This window comes from Balaenoptera musculus, chromosome 9 (assembly GCF_009873245.2).
Source record: "Balaenoptera musculus isolate JJ_BM4_2016_0621 chromosome 9, mBalMus1.pri.v3, whole genome shotgun sequence".
Classification (NCBI taxonomy): Eukaryota; Metazoa; Chordata; class Mammalia; order Artiodactyla; family Balaenopteridae; genus Balaenoptera; species Balaenoptera musculus.
In genome coordinates, this window is record NC_045793.1 from 27,275,187 (window position 1) to 27,299,206 (window position 24,020).

General features: G+C 32.4%; 1 protein-coding gene across 3 annotated transcripts in view; it reads left to right on the top strand.

The window, feature by feature from the left end:
• The window catches only part of POT1 (protection of telomeres 1), a 70,633-nt gene extending 48,238 nt beyond the window's left edge, over positions 1-22,395 (top strand). For all 3 annotated transcript variants that reach the window (XM_036864040.1, XM_036864041.1, XM_036864042.1), the window contains 10 exons: positions 526-695; positions 1,804-1,892; positions 6,310-6,366; positions 8,210-8,366; positions 10,117-10,322; positions 13,425-13,560; positions 16,933-17,021; positions 18,846-18,937; positions 20,499-20,604; positions 22,184-22,395. In XM_036864040.1, coding sequence (XP_036719935.1) covers positions 526-695; positions 1,804-1,892; positions 6,310-6,366; positions 8,210-8,366; positions 10,117-10,322; positions 13,425-13,560; positions 16,933-17,021; positions 18,846-18,937; positions 20,499-20,604; positions 22,184-22,296 — 1,215 coding nt within the window. In that variant the 3' untranslated portion in view covers positions 22,297-22,395. The remainder of the gene's footprint in view (positions 1-525; positions 696-1,803; positions 1,893-6,309; positions 6,367-8,209; positions 8,367-10,116; positions 10,323-13,424; positions 13,561-16,932; positions 17,022-18,845; positions 18,938-20,498; positions 20,605-22,183) is intronic.
• Positions 22,396-24,020: the final 1,625 nt, after the last annotated feature.

The following is a 24,020-nucleotide window of genomic DNA, read 5'->3' on the forward strand; positions in this document are numbered from 1 at the left end:
GGAGTTTACTATTTTGATAGAGTAGCACATTTAAACATACTTTCTAGTATTCTCATAATGAGAGTGTTTTAGTGATCATATTTAATTAAATCTTACCTTAAATTAGTTAAAGCAGGTTATTTTCAGAAACCTTAACCAAATAGGTTTCTTAATCAAATAGAGGGCTTGGATTTGATTTAGGTAATAGGTTTCTTAGCTACCATATCTTACCAATGCTAAGACTCAATCTTATTTAACGTTTTAATATCTCTAAAATGGAAATATGCCTTTACATTTGAAAAATACATACATATCTATACATGCATATGTATGTATACAAACACATACACACACACACACGTTTTGGTTTTGATACAGTGTCCTTGGGGCTGATATTGAGTACACATTAGTAGAACATACCAGTTTCCTTTCTGATGAGTCAACATCCCCGGTTATTGGTCTGTGCCCCATGTTAGTTGTTAAATATTGTATCAGAAATTGTTTGGTTTTTCTCCATTTTCTAAATAATAAATCATCTACTTTTAGGTTGGAAGCTTTCTTAGAATTTATAGCCTCCATACCAAACTTCAGTCAGTCAATTCAGAGAACCTGGCAACATTTTTAGCCCTAGAGTTTCATCTCCATGGAGGCACCAGTTATGGTCGGGGAATCAGAGTCTTGCCAGAAAGTAACTCTGATGTGGATCAACTGAAAAAGTAAGCATATTATAAACCTATTTAGAAATTGTAAATAAGGTATTAATTAAGCTGATTTCTAGGATAATATTGTTCTGAGGTGGGAAGGGGGGCTCTAAGAGGTCTCTTGTAATTGATCCGCAGAGCCTTCCTTGCCATCATTCATTTTTTTAAATAGATGAACCAAATGAAACAAATCAAGTGATTGTAGGTTCAAATAGCTACATAGTAGCAGAGCTGGGTTTATAGTCTAGGTTTTCCAGTAGTTACTTATGCTGTTACCTCTACTCTTTGCACTCATGTTCTACCATTTGCCACCTTCTCCAAGTACAGAAACAAGCTGTGGAAACTGGAGCTTAGCTAAAGTTTGGAAAACTTGATATATATATGTCTAGGGTGCCAAACACACTTGATCAATCATGGAAAAAATACTGCCTTTTTAAAGTGCGTATAACCGAGAAAATAGGTAACGGAAATATTTCAGGGTATCATATTTTTAAAACTTTTAGGTGTGCCCAGAAAGTGAATAGTACCTTAAATCCTGCTACACTTGCAGCTCCCTTTTCCTTGAAGTATTCCTGTAAGTGATGTGCGCAGAAACTCTTTGACCCGTATTCTAGGGAAATAAAAATTCTTCTACATGTTTTCAAAGAGTTATAGAAAATATCCTTTTCAGTAAATTGAAATGACATAACTATTCTCCAAGTTTTAATATATTGAAATCAATATGACTTTATCATCAATGAAATTAGCTATTTTAATAACCTTCTATCAGTTTCCCTACTTTATTTCTCATATTGCAATATATAGCCACATAGTATTTCACTACTTGAGTCTAGAGTGAGATTGTTCTGACTTACAATGTCATCCATTAAATACCCAGCTTATTTGCAGTATTTCATCATCCCACTGTTCTACTTGTGTCTTTCTAGACTTAGGTTTTTAAAATTTGAGGGTCTCTTGGAATCCCCCGATAATCTTAAAAAACTATAGTCCTACTGAAGAATGCGTACACACACAGAATTTTTTATACAATTTCAGTGAGCTCTTGGTTTCTTTGGGTAGAGCTAAACTGACCATTGTTTGACTTTGTTTTATGCAATTAAAAATTATATTCTTTCAATTACAGGGTTTTAGAATCTGTAGATTTGCCAGCCAATCAGTGTTTAGATGGTATATGTCAATCAGAACATGAGGACAGCTTTTCAAATATTTCAAGTAAGGACAGTTTTTTTAAATTTATTAAACTACAGTTGATTTACAATATTGTGCTCGTTTCAGGTGTACAGTATCAGATTCTTTTCTGTTATAGGTTATTAACAAGATGTTGAATATAGTTCCATGTACTTTAGAGTAAATCCTTGTTGTTTACCTATTTTATATATAGTGGTGTTTATTTATTAATCCCATGCTCCTAATGAGTAAGGATAATTTTCAATGTTGCCAGTTTAGTTTCTGCTAAGTAAAATGACTTTATCAACACAAATTCTCTTTTTTAATATCTTCCTATCTCTCTTTTTTTTTTTTTTGGTTAAATCCATATTCATTGTAAAGAAACATGCTAAATCTTTATCAGTGTCCTGTGCAAAGGTAAACATTACTCCTCCCTTACCTGCATAGTTACATTTTCAAATTGGGGTGGTACGGATTACTTGATTTGTGATATATGTAGTGTTGATGTGTATAAATATGTATTTATTATAAATCTGTATTTATTTTCTACTAAACTATTTTGCTCATCAGTTTCTAAAAGGAACAAAGGTTGTTTTTGCTGCTTTATTTCAAATAGCCCAAGTATTTTTTGATCATACATATCTTAGAGTTCCCAGTTTTATTGAGTTAAGTACCTAATTACAAAATGTTAACAAACAATTGGTTGTTTATTTATATTATTGCCTACCTGAATAGCTGACTATTCAAATCTAAATTTTAAAACACTCAATCTGTAAGATTTTTTTCTTTACAATTTTGTCTCAGTATTTGCTTATACATTCTGACACCTAGAATCTATATCATGTTTCTATCCCCTATTTTTTTTTAACAACCTAACTCCTTCCCTACTATGATCTATTTTATGAGTATTTACTCTCTTTCTGTATCAGTAATGATAAGCATTAAAATTAACATGTGTGGCTTGATGGGCACTTAGTCAGTGCCTACAGCCATTATTATTTTATCCTAACAGCACTCCTATGAGGTTGATATTATTCTTCCCTTTTATAGAAAAGAAACTGAGGCTTTGAGTGATGGGAGTCATATAATTTGTCCAGGGTCACTTAGCTATTAACTGATGGCAAAGTCAGTCAGATTCAAATGCTGGCTATTTGATTTTTTTGTACATGTTTATTTCTTCATTTTCTCTGCCTTAGAATTCTTCATATTTCCTAGCACATTGGTGATAGCATTTTAGCCTAATCTGTGATTATTTGAACTGCCATTAGGAGGCCAGTTTACTTCAATTGACAATCATTTGGAGACAGTATTAATTTGTAATTATACTTTTTGAAATCTCTTTTCTCCTTTTAAAAGGTATTTCTAATTGTTTTTAAATTACAAAAGTAGTACACGTGCCAGTATCAAGCTACGTAGCCTTCCCATGCCTTTATGCCCACTCGCTGAGGTAAAGTTAACAGTTTAGTGTGATTTCTTCAACATCTTCATGTTTATATGAATATATATATACTTCTACATAAACAGATAGAAGTTCTCCCTCTGTTTAAAATTTTTACAAACATGGGACCATACTAGACTAGCTGCTTTATTTAACAATGTATCATAGACCTCTTTCTGGGGTAATTCATGTAGCTCAAACTCATTCTTTTAATAGTTACATTATATTTTATATGAGTCTAACATTATTAATTCAACCATTTTCCATTTGATAGACATTCAGGTTGTTTCCAGTTTCTTACTCTTACAAATACTTCTTTAATAAACACCCTTGAACAATTGTACTTTCATGCTTATTGTTTCTCCAAAATAAACTCCTAAAGGTGGAGTTGAAGGATCAAAGAGTAAGCACATCTGTTATTTTCGTAGATGATGCCAGATTATATACCAAAATGTCATAGGATTCATATGCAAATAACAGTGTGGGAGAATGTCCTTTCCTCACACTGTCAGTGGTATTGGCCGTTGACAGTATAAGTAATTTTTTGACAATTTGGTAGGTATAAGGTGATATCTTATTTATTTTCCCCGAGTACATGGAAACTTAAAAATCTTATTATATATTTATTGGCCCTTTTTACTCCTTCTTTGAATTGTCTGCTCTTACCCTATACCTGATTTTCTGTCGGGTTCTTTATTTTTTTCTTATCAGTTTTGTGGGAGATTGTTGTATATATTTTGCAATATTTTCTCTATTATTATTTCACTTCATGCAGAATGGTAGATATTAAGTAATCAGATTCTTTGAAATTATACTTTGCCAGCTTAAGGTTCTCTTGCCATGGATTCTTAGGCCATTTATTAGTGATGTTGAGGAAGACGGACAAGTAATGCATATGTTTGTATATGATGTCACATACAATAAATTATAAAAATATAACATGCTATTATATATAATAGAATGTAGTAAGCTAAAGTAGTTGCAAAATATGGATACTTTTTTTTTTTGGATACTTTTTTAAGTCTTAAATTCTTCATTTTGGAAAGCATTATTAAAACTTATTGCTATGGAAATTGAGTTATTTGTAGTGAGGTGGATGGACCTAGAGTCTGTCATACAGAGTGAAATGAGTCAGAAAGAGAAAAACAAATACCGTATGCTAACACATATATATGGAATCTAAAAAAAAAAAAAATGGTTCTGAAGAACCTAGCGGCAGGACAGGAATAAAGACACAGACGTAGAGAATGGACTTGAGGACACGGGGAGGGGGAAGGGTAAGCTGGGACGAAGTGAGACAGTGGCCTGGACTTATATATACTACCAAATGTAAAATAAAGTAGATAGCTAGTGGGAAGCAGCCGCATAGCACAGGGAGATCAGCTAGGTGCTTTGTGACCACCTAGAGGGGTGGGATAGGGAGGGTGGGAGGGAGATGCAAGAGGGAAGAGATATGGGGATATATGTATATGTATAGCTGATTCACTTTGTTATAAAGCAGAAACTAACACACCATTGTAAAGCAACTATACTCCAATAAAGATGTTAAAAAAAAAAAGACTTATTTCTATGATCACTACTTTTGCTTTTTTTGTTAAAGTAAAATCATATTTTATGGTATTCATCAAGTCATCCTATTAAGTTTAGTAAATTTATTATTTTATCCACCTATCCCTTCATTCCCTTCGCAATGTATTTTTTCAACATAAGAAAAATTTTCGAACATACAGAAAAGTTGAAACAATTGTACAGTCAACACTCATATACCCACCATCTGATTCTCCAGTTAACATGTTATTCTCTTTGCTGTGTCATTTATCTCTTTTTTAATGCATCGATCCAGTTTATTTTTTGATGCATTTCAAAGTAATTTGCAGACATAAGTACATCTCCTAAACACTTCAATGAATGAACATCATTATCTAGAGTTAAATATTTGTTTAGAATTCTCTTGTATTTTTGAGGTAAATTATATTCAATGAAATGGGCAACCTAGGTGTATCATTTCATGAGTTTTGGCTAACACATAAACTGCATAACCTAAGTCCCTCTTAAAATCAAGACCATTACCTTTTGCAGAAAGCTCCGTCGTGCTCTTTCCCAGTCGATCCTCACCCCCAACCCCACCTGAGAAGTCATGATTTTTTCCACCATAGATTAATTGTGCCTGTTCTAGAACTTCAGATAAATGCAATAACATGTTATATACTCTTGTACATACTATTTGTTTTTGAGATTCATCCATGTTGCATATATCAGCGGTTTATTCCTTTTTAATGCTTAGTATTATGGTATGACATAGACATTTTTGAAAATATGAATTTCCAGTTGCAGCACCATGTTTTTTTTTTTAAAGATGGCTTTGGTGTCTTTGTCAAAAATCAAGTGAGTATAAATGTGGATTTACTTCTGAGCTTTGTGTTCAGTACTTAGTAGTGTGGTGTGAAGTAAGCATTTTTTTTGCTCATACTAATTTCCAGTTGTTGCAGAACCATTTTTTGAGAAGAGTTTTGCTTTCCATTTGGATTGCTTTGCTGCCTTTATCAAAAATCAAATGACCATGTAAATGTGGGTTTATTTCTGCACTTTCTATTTAATTCTGATAATATTATTTGTCATTCTTTATGTCAGTACCATATTCTTTTGTTTACTATAGCTTTATAGTAAATCTTGAAGTTATATAGTATAAGTCCTCCAATTTTGTTGTTTTTCAAGATTATATTCTAGATTCTAGATTCTTTGCCATTTCCACTTAAGTGATAGAATCTGCTTGTCTCTTTCTGTAACAAAGCCTATGCAATTTTGATTAGGATTTTATTGAATCTACAGATCTATTGGGAAGAATATCAGTTCCTAACAATATTGAACCTTCCAATCCATGAACAAATGACATAATCCATAAACAAATTTCACCATTTGTTTAGATTTTCTTCAGTTTCTCTCAGTAATGTTTTATAGTCAATGCCACATTAAGCTTTTAATGGATTTTAAAAATGTAATTCTTCTTTCCTTTTCTCCTAATAGGCTCTGGATCAGTATCACTATATGAGGTAGAAAGATGTCAACAACTATCGGCTACAAGTAAGACCATTTTCTTTTTTGTAATATGGGCACAGTAGTGAGTATTATGAAGTCTGTCCTTATACTTATCTATCCACGAGGGCAAAAACATATCCGTGTTAATTTTAATCAATTCACACTATGTATTTAGTGGTGTGTCCATAAAGGAGTTCCTTAAAATATGCCCCAAAACTTTAATGTTAGCAATGATAGTTAATCTATCAGATACCCACCTTCTGATACTTCAGCTAAGATTAAAAAAAAATTAACTATTTCTAAGCACAAGTCTATTAAATAAAATTCTGTAATATACTATTATAAAGATATGAGTTTCTCATTATTGGAGAAAGGGCATATAATTATGAAATGGGCTAGAAGAAAGAAGCTGTGGTATTATATTAGAATTGGAGGTGTCAGTATGTACTCATGGTTTTAGAGACAGATACAGAAATAGATATATGTGTGTTTGTATATATGTATTCACTCACATATACATTCATACACATGCAGGTGCACGTGTATAAGTATAGGTATGAACATGTGTGCATATGTGCCCGAGCTCTGTTGATGAAAGGGCATAAAAACAAGGACACCCAGTAGCAATGAGTACACCTAGTGTACAGATCTTAGTTTATAAATAATATTCCCAATCAGGGCTTCTTGGAGAAATAGCAGATTCCAGGGTTGGGATAGGAGAATTATAAGGTGATTCTGGAACATCTTGTTGTGCCAGAAAGTAGAGAATTTCTCAGGTTAATGGTGGCAGATGTCAAATCTCATACAATTTGAGTATCAAAATAAAAATTACTAGTGATGGCATAGAACTGATCGAATAAAGTAGGAATCTGTTAGTCCATATGGATAGTAAATAAATGAACAAAACAAATAAATAAATAAATGAGGTTGAATGGAAAGCTGTTATTTAAAATAGAATGGCAGCTGATAAATGTAAAAGGAATAATGAAGTTAGGGAAAAAAATCACCATTTTTCAATCATGATAGTAATTATTTAGTTGCTAATCGTCAATGGATCTTAAACTAGCAGGATCCTAAATGTTTAATGAAATTGGGATATTTATATTTTATCAAATACTTTCTTATTAGTTATAAAGGGGGAAATAATAAGTTTATAGCGGAAAATCCTGCTGAACACCACCTTAATCAGCTGAGCAAAGTTAACATACCCAGGAATGAAAACACTGATATCATGTGCCTTTTGATGTCATGCAATGAGAAGGCCACAATATCACTTACACAGTAGTATTCCTACCAAAAATGCGTAATTGGTATCTGATCATGAGAAAAACCAGACACACCCAAATAAATGGCCTCTACTCCTCAAATATATTAGCATCCTGAAAGACAAAGAAGAGCTGAGGAACCATTCTCTACATTGAAGGACTCCAAGGAGACAGGAAAAATAAATGCTACACATGGTTCAGGACTGGGTCCTAGACCTGAAAATAAAATGCTAAATAAGAGCATTATGGGGATAGTTGGAGAAATTTGAATAATGTCTGTTGATTCAGTGATAATCAATGTTTAATGTTCTGATGTTGAAAATTACATTGTAATATGTTAATGAAATTGCTTGTTCTTGTGAAATACATACTGAAGTACTTAGGGATAAAGGGGCAAAATGTCTGGAAGTTACTATCATGTATCTGCAAGGTTTATGTATATATGGAGAGATGGAGATAATGACAGATGGAGATGATGATAAATGTGACAAAATGTTACCAAAATTGACAATTAATACAACTTAATTGGATTTGATTGTGTATGTTTGTTTCGGGGGATTCATGTCATGAATATACTTATATCCTTGCAGATTTCTCTAACTTAATTCAAAAATTCTTTATAGTACTTACGGATTATCAGTATTTGGAGAAAACCCCACTGTGTGCTATTTTGAAACAAAAAGCTCCTCAACAATATCGTATCCGAGCAAAATTGAGGTCATATAAGCCCAGAAGACTCTTTCAGTCTGTTAAACTTTATTGTCTTAAGTGTCATTCACTGTAAGTATTTTCCATAACAAAACCAAAGTTTTCATTTCATGAAATTTGTGTATATATGTTTTCTTATGTGTCAGTTTAAGTCCTGACAATGAGTAAATTGTGATTTTAATGTATTGTATTTTGAAAGAATGGTAATCTTTTTAAGAGAAAACACTAATTCTTAGAAAATAAATCCTTTTGGTGTTTCTTAGTAGTAATAATTAAAAGTAGCTGCTGTTTTCAGATCTGAAATTCAATTTAGTAGCTCTGATAAATGCAAACAAATAATAACTGTGAAAAGCTGTATAGCACAGGGAGCTCAGCTGGGTTCTCTGTGATGGCCTAGTTGGGTGGGCCGGGGCCGAGGGGAGGTCCAGGTGGGAGGGGAAGTATGTTTGGGTATGGCTGATTCACTTCGCTGTGCGGCAGAAACTAACACAACTTTGTAAAGCAATTATACTCCAATAAATAAATAAATAAATATAATAATAAAAAAAAGAAGAAAATATTTGGGGGGACTTTCTCATTTGTCACAAAAAAATCTTGAAAGTAAACCATTATTAGCTAAAATCCTTAAATAGAAAAGATTTCTGGTTAGTTGAAATTCCTAATTAAGTGTTAAGAGAAAGCCTTGTTGGAAATATTCCTGTCCTGCTTAATAACTACCATATAGTGAACATAATTTGAACTTTTGTTGGTAATTAAGGATTTCTCAGTTCCTCAAAAGCTTTATGCTAACCATCAATTATTTTATAAATAAGTAAATAAATTTATAAGACATTAGAATGAGTATGTACTTACTAACTCAAGACATATTCTGAAAATTATTTTTAATCCCTCTCCCTCTTTTTTATGCAATTTGACTATCTTCCCTCTATATATGTAATATGAACATGTATATACATCTCCATTGTATTTATGTGTGTGTACATTGTGTGTGTGTTGTGTACACGAATGTACATATATTTTCCCCTCCACAATCTAAGTATAATACTGTTTGTGGAGATTTTTGATCATCAGATCTCCTTATATAAAACAGGGGACCGTCTTCTACCCATTTGGGCTTGAAATGGTAGTTGGAATTAAAATATAAGTACAGATTTTGGATAGTTCTTGAAGTATTATCAAATTATAGTTCATAAAATTCTGTAAAAATCATATAGCTTTGCCAAACAAAACCACCCTCTATGATAATTTTTTAAACAAATAGGGAAATCATCTTAGAAATGTTAAGAGGTTTTACCTAAATTTACACAGCTGATTGGTGACAGAACCAAGACAAGGAAACAGACCTTTTGATTCTAGATTATGCGATTTCTACTGTATCATATTTTACCATATGACTTTTGAAAATTATATTCTAGATTAAAAGGAATCAAATGGAATATTGGTTTGTAAAGTAGGTACCCTATGAAAGTGATATTACTTAAGTGGTAAGTGGATATTTAGCTGGAGTGAAGACGGGGCTCCTGCTGGGAAGTTTAGCATTCCTTACAGAGGAGAACAGTTTGGTGCTAGAATTAATGGTGTCACAAAACCAGGCAAGGAAATTGCTGGTGGTTAATGTAATTATGATATGGATCTAATTAGCCATCAAATATCTTTCTATTGAATGAGTCATGTAATCTGCAGAGTGAATTATCTCCATGTTTTAAAATAAGTAGCTGGTTCATAAGCATATAAACAATTTTTTTATTGGATAGTTTGTTAAATTTGAATTTCCAAGCTTATACCAATTGTTTTTGTATTATTTCGTTGTCAATGATTTTAGGCAAGAAGTTCCACATGAGGGTGATTTGGATATAATTTTGCAAGAGGGTGCAACCAAAACCCCAGATAGCAAACTACAAAATACATCATTATATGATTCAAAAATCTGGACCACTAAAGATCAAGGAGAACGAAAAGTAGCTGTTCATTTTGTGAAAAATAATGGTATTCTCCCACTTTCAAATGACTGTCTAATTTTGATAGAAGGTATGATATTTAAGTTGCTGTTCTATTAGACTACAGCTTTTGTTTATGTGTTTCTCTGATTGATTATTGTTAAATATATTTTAGGGGCAACCTGGGACGTATAAAGTCAAAATATTGTTAATTTAAACTTCAAATAATGTAATATATATAGCAACTAGATTCACATATATACATATACACATATATGTATAAATTTATCTGAATGACATTTTGAAATTACACATTAAACTCAAGTGTTTGCATTTGTCCATCTTGTTGGATTCCTACATGTCATCTTAATGAGACCCAAGGTGATTGCTGAGCTGAATAATAATCAAGAAGCTGCTTGTTATGTATAGTTGCTGTTATCTTGGCCACTGGATGTCACTCTTGTTTCATAAAAATAGAATGAAAGTCATCTATTGATAGCTAAATCAAGTAAAGATAACCTGACATATTATACTTTTGTCTTATTTTTATCTACTATTTATCTAATAATCCATAATAAAAGGGGACCATCATCTTTAATATGCATTAGAGAAATCGTTCATTTTGTGAATGAACTGATCTTTATTACAATGGATTATGATCATTTTTATTCCTGGCATTTTTCTGTCTATAAAACTAACACATAATCGTTTTAGAAAATAATGTATATATGCGAATACACATGTATATAAACATTGATATTATTTTTATGAACATCACTTGTTTTAATACATTTATAGCATACCAGAAACTATTTTAATTAATTTTATCATCACAACAATCCTGTGAAGTTGGTACTATTATAAGCTGTTTTTTATACATGAGAAAAAACTGAACCACAGAGGAGATAAATGTCTTTCCTAGTACAGGTAGTGGGTGGTGAAACTGAATTGCTTCCAGTTTTTTACATAGCAACTCTGTGATGAACTTTATCTCCCCCCTGAAGTGTAATTGGGCACAAGGAATTAAGTGAATGTTGCCCAATTACTTTCTAGTAAAGTTATCATAATGTGCACATGCTTTAGCAGCATGTGAGATTATCTGTTCACCTACCCTCCTCATAATATACTAGAGCTTTAAAAAATTTGTCCATTTTGATGAGTGAAATGTGACATCTTATTCCATTAGCAGTATTTTAATCTGTACCAGGAGATAGATGTAAAAACAGAAGGACACAGACACACACACACATACATATGGAGTAAATCTATTTATATGGCCTAAAAATAAAATAAAGCTGTGATCCTATCAGGCTTTATTAGAACTGTCCTTGTTGGGCCAACTAAGAGGATGTCAAGTATGCCTTCGGGTCCTCCTGTGCTTTGCTGCCTCCCACAGAATTCTATGCTGAAGCCAAGTTGACCTTGACGGTCCAAAGGAAGCTTGAATAAAGAAGTCCCCTTAGTTCCTGATCCTATCTTTAATTACCAGTCAACCCTCAAACTTTCAGCCTCACCTCCTATCGCAATTCCCATCCCACCCTCTAGCCATATTGAACTGGTGATAATTCCTACACCTAGTATATTCCTCTGTGCCTCTTTGCCATTCCATCACTGTTCTGAGAAATTCTGCTCTAATACATCTTCAGAAGTAAACTCAATAATTCCCTTTATTCAGCAATTCATATAAAATATTTAACGAGCACCTACATGCATCAAGCACTTTTCTGATTTATCAGGCAGATTTGAGTGGTTCTTATTGCAAACTGTATGAACTTCTAGTAGAGCACTTCTTATATTATATTTGTGTTTTATCTGTCTGTTTATAGATTTGTTTCTTTCTTAGAATGTAAGTTCCCCAAGGTCAGAATACACGTTCTTTTAATCTATGTATCTTCAGCACCTAGAGTAGAAAACCTGGCATGTAACTGGCTCTCAGTAAATATTTATTGAATATATAAGTACATCCAAAGTAGTAATAGTTTGCCTTACAGAGCCTTTTAATAAAGTCAAATGAAAGTGTATGTGAAAGCACTTTAAAAGGGTTTCATCAAAATGTAAGCTATTTTTATTTTATCATATTTCTGAGTATTATAACTCTAAGCATAGGCTAAGATCTAACTGTAGGATGACATGGCAAACCTGTGGTTTCCAGCTATCACAGAGCTGAGGGAAGAGGTATGGGAGCTGGGCAAGTTAAAACGCCATGAAACTTGCTGTTCTTATAAGATTTATCCACTTTTTTTGAATAAACGCTCCTTGGATTGTTGCAAGCCTTTGGTTAATTTCTAGAGTTCTGAAAAAGTTGAATTTGACCATTTTTGCCAAAGTTGTTTTTGCTATTATGGAGAAGTGTATTTTTGGACGTTCTTACTCTGCTATGCCAGAAATGCTTCCCCCTCACAATTGAATTTTAACATTACAAATTTTACACAAATTTTAGGAAATACTCAGAAGTATTTTTATAAATCATATTCTCTTTCCCTGGAGAGGAAGAATCATCAATCTAAGTGAAAAGTACACCAGAAACGGTACCGGTAGGTTTGAGTAATCAGAGAGAATGCTGCCTTTTAATAATGGTGCACCGTTGAGCATACTCTTTCTTCTCAGCCAGCATGATGGTTTTAATACCCACCCTGTCGTAGCATTAGGGTAACTGTGATGGTTTTCATAGGAAAAATGAATAAACACTCTACAGGAATTCCTATTACATAAACTGTTTGCATCTATATTTAAATTCAGTGTTAAACTGAAAAGATTTATTTCAAACTCAAGACTAAATTTGCCTAGACATTAGTAGTAAATAGCAAATTTAATAATGGGAATCCTGTCATATTTTGACTCTCAACTTTGTTCTTTTTAGATCATTTGAACCGAAGTATTCCTGGCATAAAGAGCAATTTGTATAAATTTTAAAAGACGGTTCATATTTCACAAACCTTATATTTTGCTCAAATCTCAGCATTTTTGCTCAGTGGTTTCTTTAATCAATGAATAGGATCCTAAGCTTACAAATTATTATTTTTAACAATAAATGTATAAGAGCATTAAATCTCTTAAATTCATGGTATTTGTTGTCTTTTTCTGTCAATCCCTTTAGTCCTTCACTGTTGCTCATGTGTTACTCAATAAGTACCCCAGTTTGCTTACTTTATATTTGTACTACTTGAAGGGTTTACTTGTTCTCTTTTAATAGGAGGTACACTTAATGAAATCTGCAAACTCTCAAACAAGTTTCATAGTGTAATTCCTGTGAGATCTGGCCACGAAGACCTGGAAGTCCTCGACCTTTCAGCACCATTCCTTATACAAGGAAAAATACATCACTATGGGTATGTTTTCAATAATGGGAATTCTGGGAATTTTAAATTTTATTTATTATTTTATTCCACTTGTTACTATATATTCAGTGGATACTTATTTAGTACCAATTTATAGGTACTAGATTTTTTGGTATATATCTATTCTTCGGATACCGTATATATTGAGTGCCTACAGTATGCTAGGTTTAAGGCTGTCCCAAAGGCTAATATTCATTTGCTTTCTTTCATAACAATTTAGGTATTAGTTACAGAGAAAGTTCAGAGCTGTATCCTAGCAAAAGTTAAGTGATTGAATTCCAGAATTTCTGTGCCACAAAGTTATAAATGAGTTGCCACTGAGAAACTGGAAGATATCAGAATACAGTAGGAGCTAGAAACAGATGTCTAGGTTTGGAAGGAAGCAATATAGATAGAATCTCTCTTTCTACTTGATCAAACAGTCACCCTGGAAGTGCTCTGCTTTGAGAAACCTTGGATTATAGAATATTTTCTGCTTTATTGGAAAATACCAAATTGTTTTTCTAATGATTGTAACATTTTATGGTCCAATCAGCAGTGTGTAAAAATTTGTTTACCCTGGGTTCTCTTCCACGGTTAGCTCTTGGTATTAGTCTACCTTGTAATTTTGTTAGACTGATGAGCATCAAATAGTATCTATGTTGTTTTTGTTTGCATTTCCTAGATGACTAGGGAGTTTAAACAAGTCTCATGTTTATTGGCTATTTAGGTTTTTCTCTTCTGTGAATTCCATATTCACATTTTTCTATTCAATTACTGGTCTCTGTTTTGGTTCTTGTGTGTGTGTTTAGGTGATTGTAAAAATTCTTTCTATATGAGAGATACTAAACATTTGTCAGTTACGTGCATTTCATCAAACTTCTAGTCTGTCCTGTACTTCTTAACTCTATGCTTCCTTTTGTTTTACAGATTTTTCAAATATTAATATAGTCATATTTACCAAAATGTTTGACAAGGCAAAGTTTTTGCAAAACTTTACTTAGATTTCTGGATCTGATGCTTTTTTAATGGAACAGAAACTAATGCTTCAGTTTCTTACTAGTTACACATCTTTTAAGGATTTGTTTCTTCTTGAATCTATTTTATTAATGAAAGTTTTCTAGAGAAGTATTTCATTTATCTTTTAAATTTAAATTTATTGAGATAAAATAATTCATAGTACTTTCTGATGATTTTTAAATCTCCTCTTCATCTGTTCTTGAATCCACTTCATATTATTTGCTCCTTTTTTTCCCTTGGACTTTTTTGCCAAAGCAACTAGCTTTTGTTTTTGTTGATGCTCTCTATCTTTTTATTATTGTTCTTAACTTTATTTTCTTCCTTTACTTTCTATAGGTTTCCTTGGTATTTCTTTTTTGTAATGTTTTTAATTGAATGCTTACCTCACTTAATTCATTATTTTTTAATATGTTTTTAAATATTTGTATTTAAGTCTGTAATATACCTCCTGAGAAAATAGACATAGCTTTAACCAAAGATTTGATACGTAGTGTTTTTCTTGTCACTTCTGAATGTTTCGCAATTCCTATTATGATTTCTTTGGCCCATGAATTATTTCACTGTGTATTTTAAATTTTTCCACACACTCATTTTAGGTGCTATGCTTTTGTTTGTATTTTAGTTAGATTACTTTTTAACCAAGTAGCGTGATGCATTTCATAATGATTCTTTGAGATTTGTTTAGTTTTGCTTTATCCTAGAATGTGTTTGTTCATAATTTGTACATATTACATAGATTTTAAAAAGAAGGTGTATTCTTTAACAGTTGTGTTTAGTGTTTAATAGTGTTTAGTTATGTCCATTAGACAAGCTTGTAATCGTATCCAAAACTTATCTTTCCTTTGTAATTTTATCTGTCTAATCACTTCTTAGAGACTGTGCTAAACGTCCTCTGTGATTGTAGGTTTGTGACCTATTATTCTGTCAATGTGTGCTTTATATGTTTTGAGTCCTTTTTGCTTGCTCATTCAGGTTCAGTATTTCATCTTCTGGTGAATTCATTGTACTGTATATCCTTATGTAATGACTTCATCTTTAATCGTGATTTTTTGCTGTAAGGTTTATATTTTTCTTGTTTTCTTATTACTATATCAGAGTTTTTTTGGTTGGTAATTGCATGGTGTATCTTATTCTCATCCCGTTGCTTTTATGTTTCTTTGTTATATTTTAGTAGGTCTCATAAATAAATACTTATCAGTAGATTTTAGTTGTTTTTTAATAGATGAGTTTAAAATATGTTAATTACTGAAACATTTAGGTTTTATTTCTATACTGTATTTCTTGTTGTTTTCCACTTATATTATTGTTGTTTCTCTTCCCACCCTTTTTTTTGTTATTACTTTATTTTTTTTTCCAGTCTTCTATTGGATTAATTTATAAAAATGTTCTCATTTTTCTCCTTTTTCCTCTTTTATTACTTCGGAAGTAATGAATTCTCTAATTTATGCTTATTACTCTTAATTTTTAATTTGTACACTTAATTTTTAATTTGTATACTTGCTTTATCAATGTCTAAAGTTTAATATCACAGCCGTTTTTTTTTTTAAGAAACTAATACTCGTCATTCAATTACCTTTTTCTGTTAAAGAAGAAACTTTTATGTATTTAAAGAGTGGAAGGGGATAACATTTAATATAGTTACCCTCTGTTTTCCCCCAGATTGCAAATGAAAAGGAATCTGCATGAACCTTTTGAATGTTGATTTTTATATTTCTATCCAAGCATATTTTCTCATCAACATCTCCTAAACATTAATACATATAGTAAAAAGTAAATTGCTTGTACTTAAAATGTTTGTATGTAAGTAAAGCAAAATACCTATACTAGATAATAGGCAATTTTAGTGTATTATGTAATTTTAGATTGATTTGTATACAAAGGATAACTATAGTACTAGGCATCATAAACTGTGATCCTCTAAATATGTGCTAGTACTGACTTCCTTAGAATAATTTTCTCCTGTTGCTATATTTATAAAATTAAGACCTTGGCGATTCCATATTGTTCACAGAGCCATAAAATGAAAGAGTCCTTAGAGTTTGTCTCTTCAGACTTTTTGTTTTACCAGATAAGGAAATTAGCCAAATTAATTAACAATCTGCACCTGGAACCTCTCTCATTGTCAACTTAGAGTTGTTTATTCTGAACTGTACTATCTTTTTAGATTGCTTCTATTGTAAGAAGCTTATTTTTTTTTAATAATTCTGTTTGTAATATGCACATTACAATACAGGAAGTGCAGTGCTCTTTTGTTTAATAATATACTTTTTAAACTGCATGCTTGAATGGCAAAAATGTTATAATAATTAAATGAGTTGTAATAATTACTTATAATAAATCATTTTTTTCTTTTATTAATTTCAGGTGTAAACAGTGTTCTAGTTTGAGACCAATACAGAATCTAAATTCCCTGGTTGATAAAACATCGTGGATTCCTTCTTCTGTGGCAGAAGGTTAGCTAAGTTTCTGTGTCCTGTCGTTGTAACTGTCTTTGTATAAGGTGATCTCATTGAGAATATTTCAATATTTGTGGATATTGTAAAACCAGAGCAAAGGCTGAACTAAAGTTTAATTGTCCTTAAGCAACACCATTCATAGTGGTCATAATAAAAGTATAAATGTTTAAAATAATTGAAAACTTACTTTTAAGCATCTGCCAATGTTTTTCAATTATTACATTTTAATTTTCAATAATTTAGTAATCATAAATACAACTTGTGAAAAATCTCTCCAGTTTATAGTATCTTGGGATTGAAAAGAGTTGTAGAGATAGCTATTACAACTTTTTACCCAATACAAGTCTTTAGCTGGAACAACAAGAATCTTTTTATATCACGTTATTAACTGCGGTTATCCAGCCTTGGCTTAAAACTCTTCAGTGACTGGGGACTCGTTACATTGCAAGGTAACATATCTTACTTTTTAGGTGCAGTACTTAACAGTGAGGCAAAATCTGCTTACCTATAATTTTAACATGGGCCACATTCTGTGTACTAGAATTAAAGTACATCTCTTCCCTCTTCTATAAAATCAACAAACTGTACATTTGAAGATAATCTGTCAAGTCTTCATTGAGTCTTTATTTCTCCAAGCAGGTACCCTCACTTCCTTTGGTACTTTCCCACATTCCTTACTATTTTATTTCTCCTCCTCAGTAAACATTCCATTTTACCAGTGCTCTTCTCAAAGTTTGGTACTCAAAGCTAGAAATAGAGCTGCAGGTGTTGGCCAATTCAGAATATGAAGAAAACCTTTATTTACCTAAGATTGGATACTGCTCCTACTTGCCTGAAAATTTTATTGTGTAGATATTTATTTGTATACTTGGTTTTGTTTTCTTTCTCTTTTAATCCAGCTATATAATACTGCTAACTCATATTTTGTTTGTGGTCCAGTGAAATTCCAGATTACTTTTGCATGAGCTTCTTACTATGTGTTTCAAGCTTGGTCTCCTCATCCTGTACTAAATATAGTTTTTTGTTTGCTTGTATGGTCCCTCGGGGTAGGTTTTATGTTCATCCTTCTTGGTTTTAGCTCACCGTTTATGCCTATCGAGAACTTCTGAATCTTAAAAATCAATTCCTCAGTATTAGCAATTTCTCTCATGTCTGTATGCCCTAATTTATTTGTTTTACTTGCTCCCTTCATTGCTGAATATGGATTCCACAAATGGAAGACGATATTCCGTTATATAAGCATATCGAATGTCTTCCATTTCCAGACACAAAGTAAGATGTTCATTTTAACGTATAAATTTTCATATGATTTAGCATCTCTTTAATTTCTTCCTTTTTCCTCATCTTACCAAATTATGAAATCTCAGATTCTCACATCATTCAACCAGATGATATCTCTTAAAAAATAATCGATCCCTATGCTTAAAATACAAAGGAGAGAGACATGTTAAAAAATCCTAACTATTGAACTGTATGCTGTTTCTGAATTGCCTTTCATGAATTGGTTTTTATGTTTTTTATGTTTTCTATCAAGATCAACTCATTTTAAAGATAATGCTGTATTAATATTTAATTTACAAAAGAGACTATTGCTCGTGAGTCATTATCCCTATACAGGTGTAGTGTAATGTTCCAAAATTACCCTTCTAAAATGAGCTTAATATATTGGTATTAGAGAACAAAAAGGGATAAGTTTTTTTAATCTCTTGAGTTATTTTAGTAAACAAGACTAACAGGTATCTAATATCATAAAACAATTTTTTCTTTACTTTGATTAAGGCATAGGAGATTCATATGGTTTCAACTTTTTTCCTTCATTAGTACTGGGTATTGTACCTCTCCAACATGTGTTTGTGATGACATTTACTCTTGATGATGGAACAGGAGTATTGGAAGCTTACCTCATGGATTCTGTAAGTAATAGAGGTAGTGAAGATACTTCTAATTAAAAACTAGTACTTTTTAAAATTTTAATATATTTATTCATGCCTACTTTGTTACTGAGAAGATTTAAGGCAACTCGGAAGAATAAATAAAAGACAAGCACATAAATCTTAAATTGTCTATGTATTTCTCTCTCTTTTGATTTGACACTGTAAATCTTAATATGTGAATAATGAAAAATTGAGGAAGTTCTACTCCAGGAGCCAAAGGCAGAGGTATGGTCACACCCTCAGGCATTATCTATTAGCATTTCACTGGGCTTTTTAAGCCTTCACATTTCATATTAGAGAGAATGAAATTACTTTGATAGGGAGATAGTTGTTATGTGTGAAGCTAGGTAGCTGTCCACAAGACCACCTTCATTTCTGATAGTGCCAAGTTTGGAGGTTCCCAAGACCACCCTTACTTCTGACACCAGTTGAAAGTTCAGAGGTCCCCAAGAGCACCTTTAGTTTTGATAATTCACTAGAAAGACTCACAGAACTTATTGAAAGCTAATATGCTCACTGTTAACAATTTATTACAGCTAAAGGATATAGGTTAAAATCCTCAAGGGAAGAGGTACATAGGGCAGAGTCCAGGAAAGTTTCTAACATGGAGCTTCCGTTTGTTCTCTTCCCATGGAGTAGTGGACAGTGTTACTTTCCTGGAAATGATATGTAACAGTACACGTGAGGTATTGCCAACCAGGGAAGTGCAACTGAGCCTTAGTGTCCAGAGTTTTTTTTGGAGCTTCATCAAGTAGTCATGGTTGGCTGCCCATGTGACTGATCTCAATCTTCAGCCCCTCCAGTGGTCAAGTTAAAACCACATGCTCCAAACTCCCCACCCTAAATCACAATGTTAGAGTGACCCAGGGTCTCCAGGCAAAAAAGAACACTCCTATGAGGCATGACATTCCAGGGGCTTAGAGATTACCTCTCAGAAACCGAGGGCAAAGGCCAATGAGGTTAAATTTTTTACTATACACATTGGGAAAAATCTGGGGTAAGGTTGAGGACAGTTTTTCTCCTGCCTAAATAAATTATTTATCCATTTATTAAATAAGTATTTAATGAGCACTTACTGTATGCCAAGTGCTACTCTTTGTGATGGGGATATAGCAATGAGTGAAACAAGCAAACTCCTTTCTCTCCTGGAACTTATAAATAGGAGAGGAGAAAAAAAAATTAAACAAATAAATATATACTATATATTAAACTCTTTTAAACTTAATACTGAGACATTGTAGGTGCTCAATACATATGCTATCAAGAGAATAGTAAGCCTCACTGTATTCTAATCATTATTCTTATCATTAAGTCAGAGTGGTTTAACTTGATTTTATATATATGTATCATAACTGTTTTTAGATTAAAGTAGTAAATCAGATTTTAGAGTTTAGACTAGCACTCTAGTTTATGAATTCTACGATATAGTGTGAAATAGTCTAGATTATTTTAATTAGATAATATTCAAATAATTTTGTATTAATTATAACTTCTGAAGAAGATAAAGATCATTTCCTTGTTTCTTCATATTTTGCTTAAGGAAAAATTTTTCCAGATTCCAGCATCAGAAGTCCTAATGAATGATGGCCTTCAGCAAAGTATGGATATGATCATGGATATGTTTTGTCCTCCAGGAGTAAAAATTGGTAGGCAGTAATATTTAACAATCCATTCATTCTTTTTCTTGAAATAATACCTAGCATATGGCTAAGCTATGGACTTTTAGAGGTATTAAAAACTTTGAAATCTGAACCCAAATAAATTACTAAGTAGTGATTGATTATACTGTATGATCTACCTATTGATGAAGATAGTGGCAGGGATAAAATAGGTATGAATCATAATTCCTGAAATGAAAAAAGTTTTTAAAAATATTTTGAAATATTGATATAACAAGGGGGAGGCAATTTTGATCACAAGCACATTTGATATGATGCTTATGCATGCAAACAGTTGAAATTAAACCAACAGGGATGAAATTTTGACAAGAAACATTTCCTACAACAAACTCATTTAGCCTGTTTAATTCAATTTAATTAAATTGAATTTAATTGAATTGTCTATTCAATATTAACTAGTTTCAGATTTTACAAGTTTTTATTTTACTAAATATTTTTGTCAGCTTTAGTTGTTTTCTGTGTAACATTTGATTCATCAACCAGTCTTCAGGTCAAATTGTATTGATTACACCTACTGCCACTGATTTTTCCTTTTGTGGCCATTATTTCTCTTTGCATTGAAACTTGCAGATCTAAGTCATTTTAAGACAATTTAACTTCTAACAGTTTTTCATCAGTAACAAATTTTAACCACCTGCAGATCTAGCTGTTGTCAGTTTAACGTTTATAGGTTATTTTAAGTCAGGTTTTATTTTCCCCTGGTCAGTCTTTGCATTCTATAACAATTCCAAAAAGATAGTTTTTGTACATCCATAACTAAGTCTAACTTACATACTTTTATTTGATGTCACCTTTTATTTTTGTTGGCTGCTTGGATTCTTTTGGATAAATTTCTGCAAATAAAACTGCCATATCAAAAAGCATAGGCCTGATAGGCTTTTGATACCTACTGCCAGATTGCTTTTCAAGAGCATTTTACCTATTTATGGTTCTACCAGCAGTGTAGGAGAGTGCCTGTCTTGCTTGACCCTTGCCAGTAGTGAGGACTATATTAAATGTCTTTCAAATTCAAACTTCAAGAAATATTAACAAACTGTTCTAGAAGTTATAAACAGATTTACTGTGGTCATGACCAAAGCTTGGGAAATGGCATCTATGGCTGCCAACATTGCTTGGACACAATACCTGGTACCTGATGGGAATTTCAACTAGACAGATGTAGGGGTGAGCTGGTTTCTTTGCAGTCAACCAAGAAAAACAAAACAGGGGAGATCAGTAAGTGATCAGCAGAAAAAAAAGGAATAAAAGTTGGGAATGACGTAGATTACTACCTTTGCTATCAAATATTTTGAAAAACCCCACATTTAATGACTTTCCTGTTGTTGGGAAAAATTCTAATTAGTCAGAATTGCTACAAAACAATAACATGAATCCAGTGTGTATTTGGAAGAGCAGATAATGGTAAATGTGGTGAGTGTATTTATTTACTTTTCAAGCTAAATTAAATATGCTAATCTTACTAGCTAAGCATTATGCTTAGATACATATTTCAGAGTTATTTGTTTAGTTTTAATGGTTAAATAGCATTTCTTTTTTTGATTTGTAGATGCATATCCATGGTTGGAATGCTTCATCAAGTCGTATAATGTCACAAGTGGAGCGGAGCAGCAAATTTGCTATCAGATTTTTGACACCACAGTTGCAGAAGATCTTATCTAATTTTGACATTCAACTTAGCATATGTAAAATGCTATAATTTTGGAAAACATTACTATTTTCTATGAGATTGCTATAAAAGACATAAGAGATTTTAGCTCTGTAGTTTATTTTCCATTTTAACCAGTATTTAAAAATTTTTTGACAAGTAGGCATTGTGTTATCTTAATACTCTCTTATAAGTTAAAAATGTTCCTGTTGCTCAAAATATTCAGTATGATGGCTGTGAGGGATATAAAAGAGAGACATCGAATAAATAAGGACTGTGTTCTCATTTACTCTTTACTCTCCTCCTTTCAGAGAAGCTATTTTGTTACCCTACCCTAAAAATCACTCTCCCTATTGGTTTTTCCATGTATCAGCCACTGATTTCTCTGCCATCCATCATGCCTGCTTGAGCTTCTTTTTCTGTCCTGATTTTTATATCAGCAATTTGGTTGACTTTAGCATGTATATGGGATTAGGAAATGTCCTTACCTTAAATCTTCCACTCTTACTGAGTGCAAGGATTTGATCTGTTTTGTTTTTATGCAAAGGGATCTGCTTGAACAAGTACTCCTTGAAGAAATGCTTGTCTGAGTGAGCTACAGTGTGCTTGAAAAGAGTGATTTGCTTTAAGTGGAAGTAGCAGAATTGCTTTTTTTGGGTGCTGATTTTGACTAATTGAGGATAAATCCATTTTTTCAGACCTGAAATATGTGCTTTGATTGCTTGTTTCTCTACATGATATTAGAAGTTATTCCATTCCTACTCAACCTAATCAAGTGGTCAGATCTGCAATGTTAGCGACTTACGTGTGTTACCCTTTTTGTTAGGGTCTTATGTAAAATATACTTATATTTCAGGTTGAACATTGAATGAGAAATTAACTCAGTATGATAGTCTGCTTTTTACCTGATGATATTTGTCAAATTTAAAGTCATGAAATTCAGTTTTATACAAATGCTTCTGTATATTTGTATATATGTAAAGGTTTATGTATGTTATTTGCTGAAGACTGAGAGATACAGATCTGCCTAGTTCAATATTAGTGAAGAATAAATAAATGTACACATTTCAGCTGTTTCATTTATTTGTCCTATGTTGAGCTGAGGCATGATTTGGGGTGAAGAATCAAAGCAAGTGTGTCAATATAGCAGATATTTAGGACTGTCTACACACCAAGTACCATACTAAGTAAGCACTTAACGTGTACTTTAGTTTCAAAACAACCCATCTTCCTGATAAGAAAACTGAGGTTTCACTGATAAGCTGACTTGACTAAATGCATACAATTATTAAATGCCGGTCAGCACTTGAATCCAGGTAGTCTCTGCTCAGGGGCTGCATTGTTAGCCACTGAAGGACTCTGGAGCAAAAGCTGGTATGGGGTTTTCTGCAAGTGAGTTCTCCCTTAAATATCTGAAGTAACATTGCAGATAGAACCAAAAGGCTTTTCACACCTTATTGGCCAAAAGGATTGAATATCTGATTTCCTCTGCTCATAATAACTCTAAATTCGAATTCCTGAGTATATTAGCACATCTCCAGACCTAACTACCCATCTGCCCCATCGCCGAATTATCAGCTTGTTCGAGACAATGGAAGAGACCGACGCGGCTGTTTTGGAGATGTACACTCTTGGTTCAAAACATATTCAAGGAAAAACTTTTAAGAAATGTTTTAAGAAATTTTTGGTATTGGTGGTATGCTAGGGACACAAAAGTGAGAGAGGCGTTTTCTCCTCC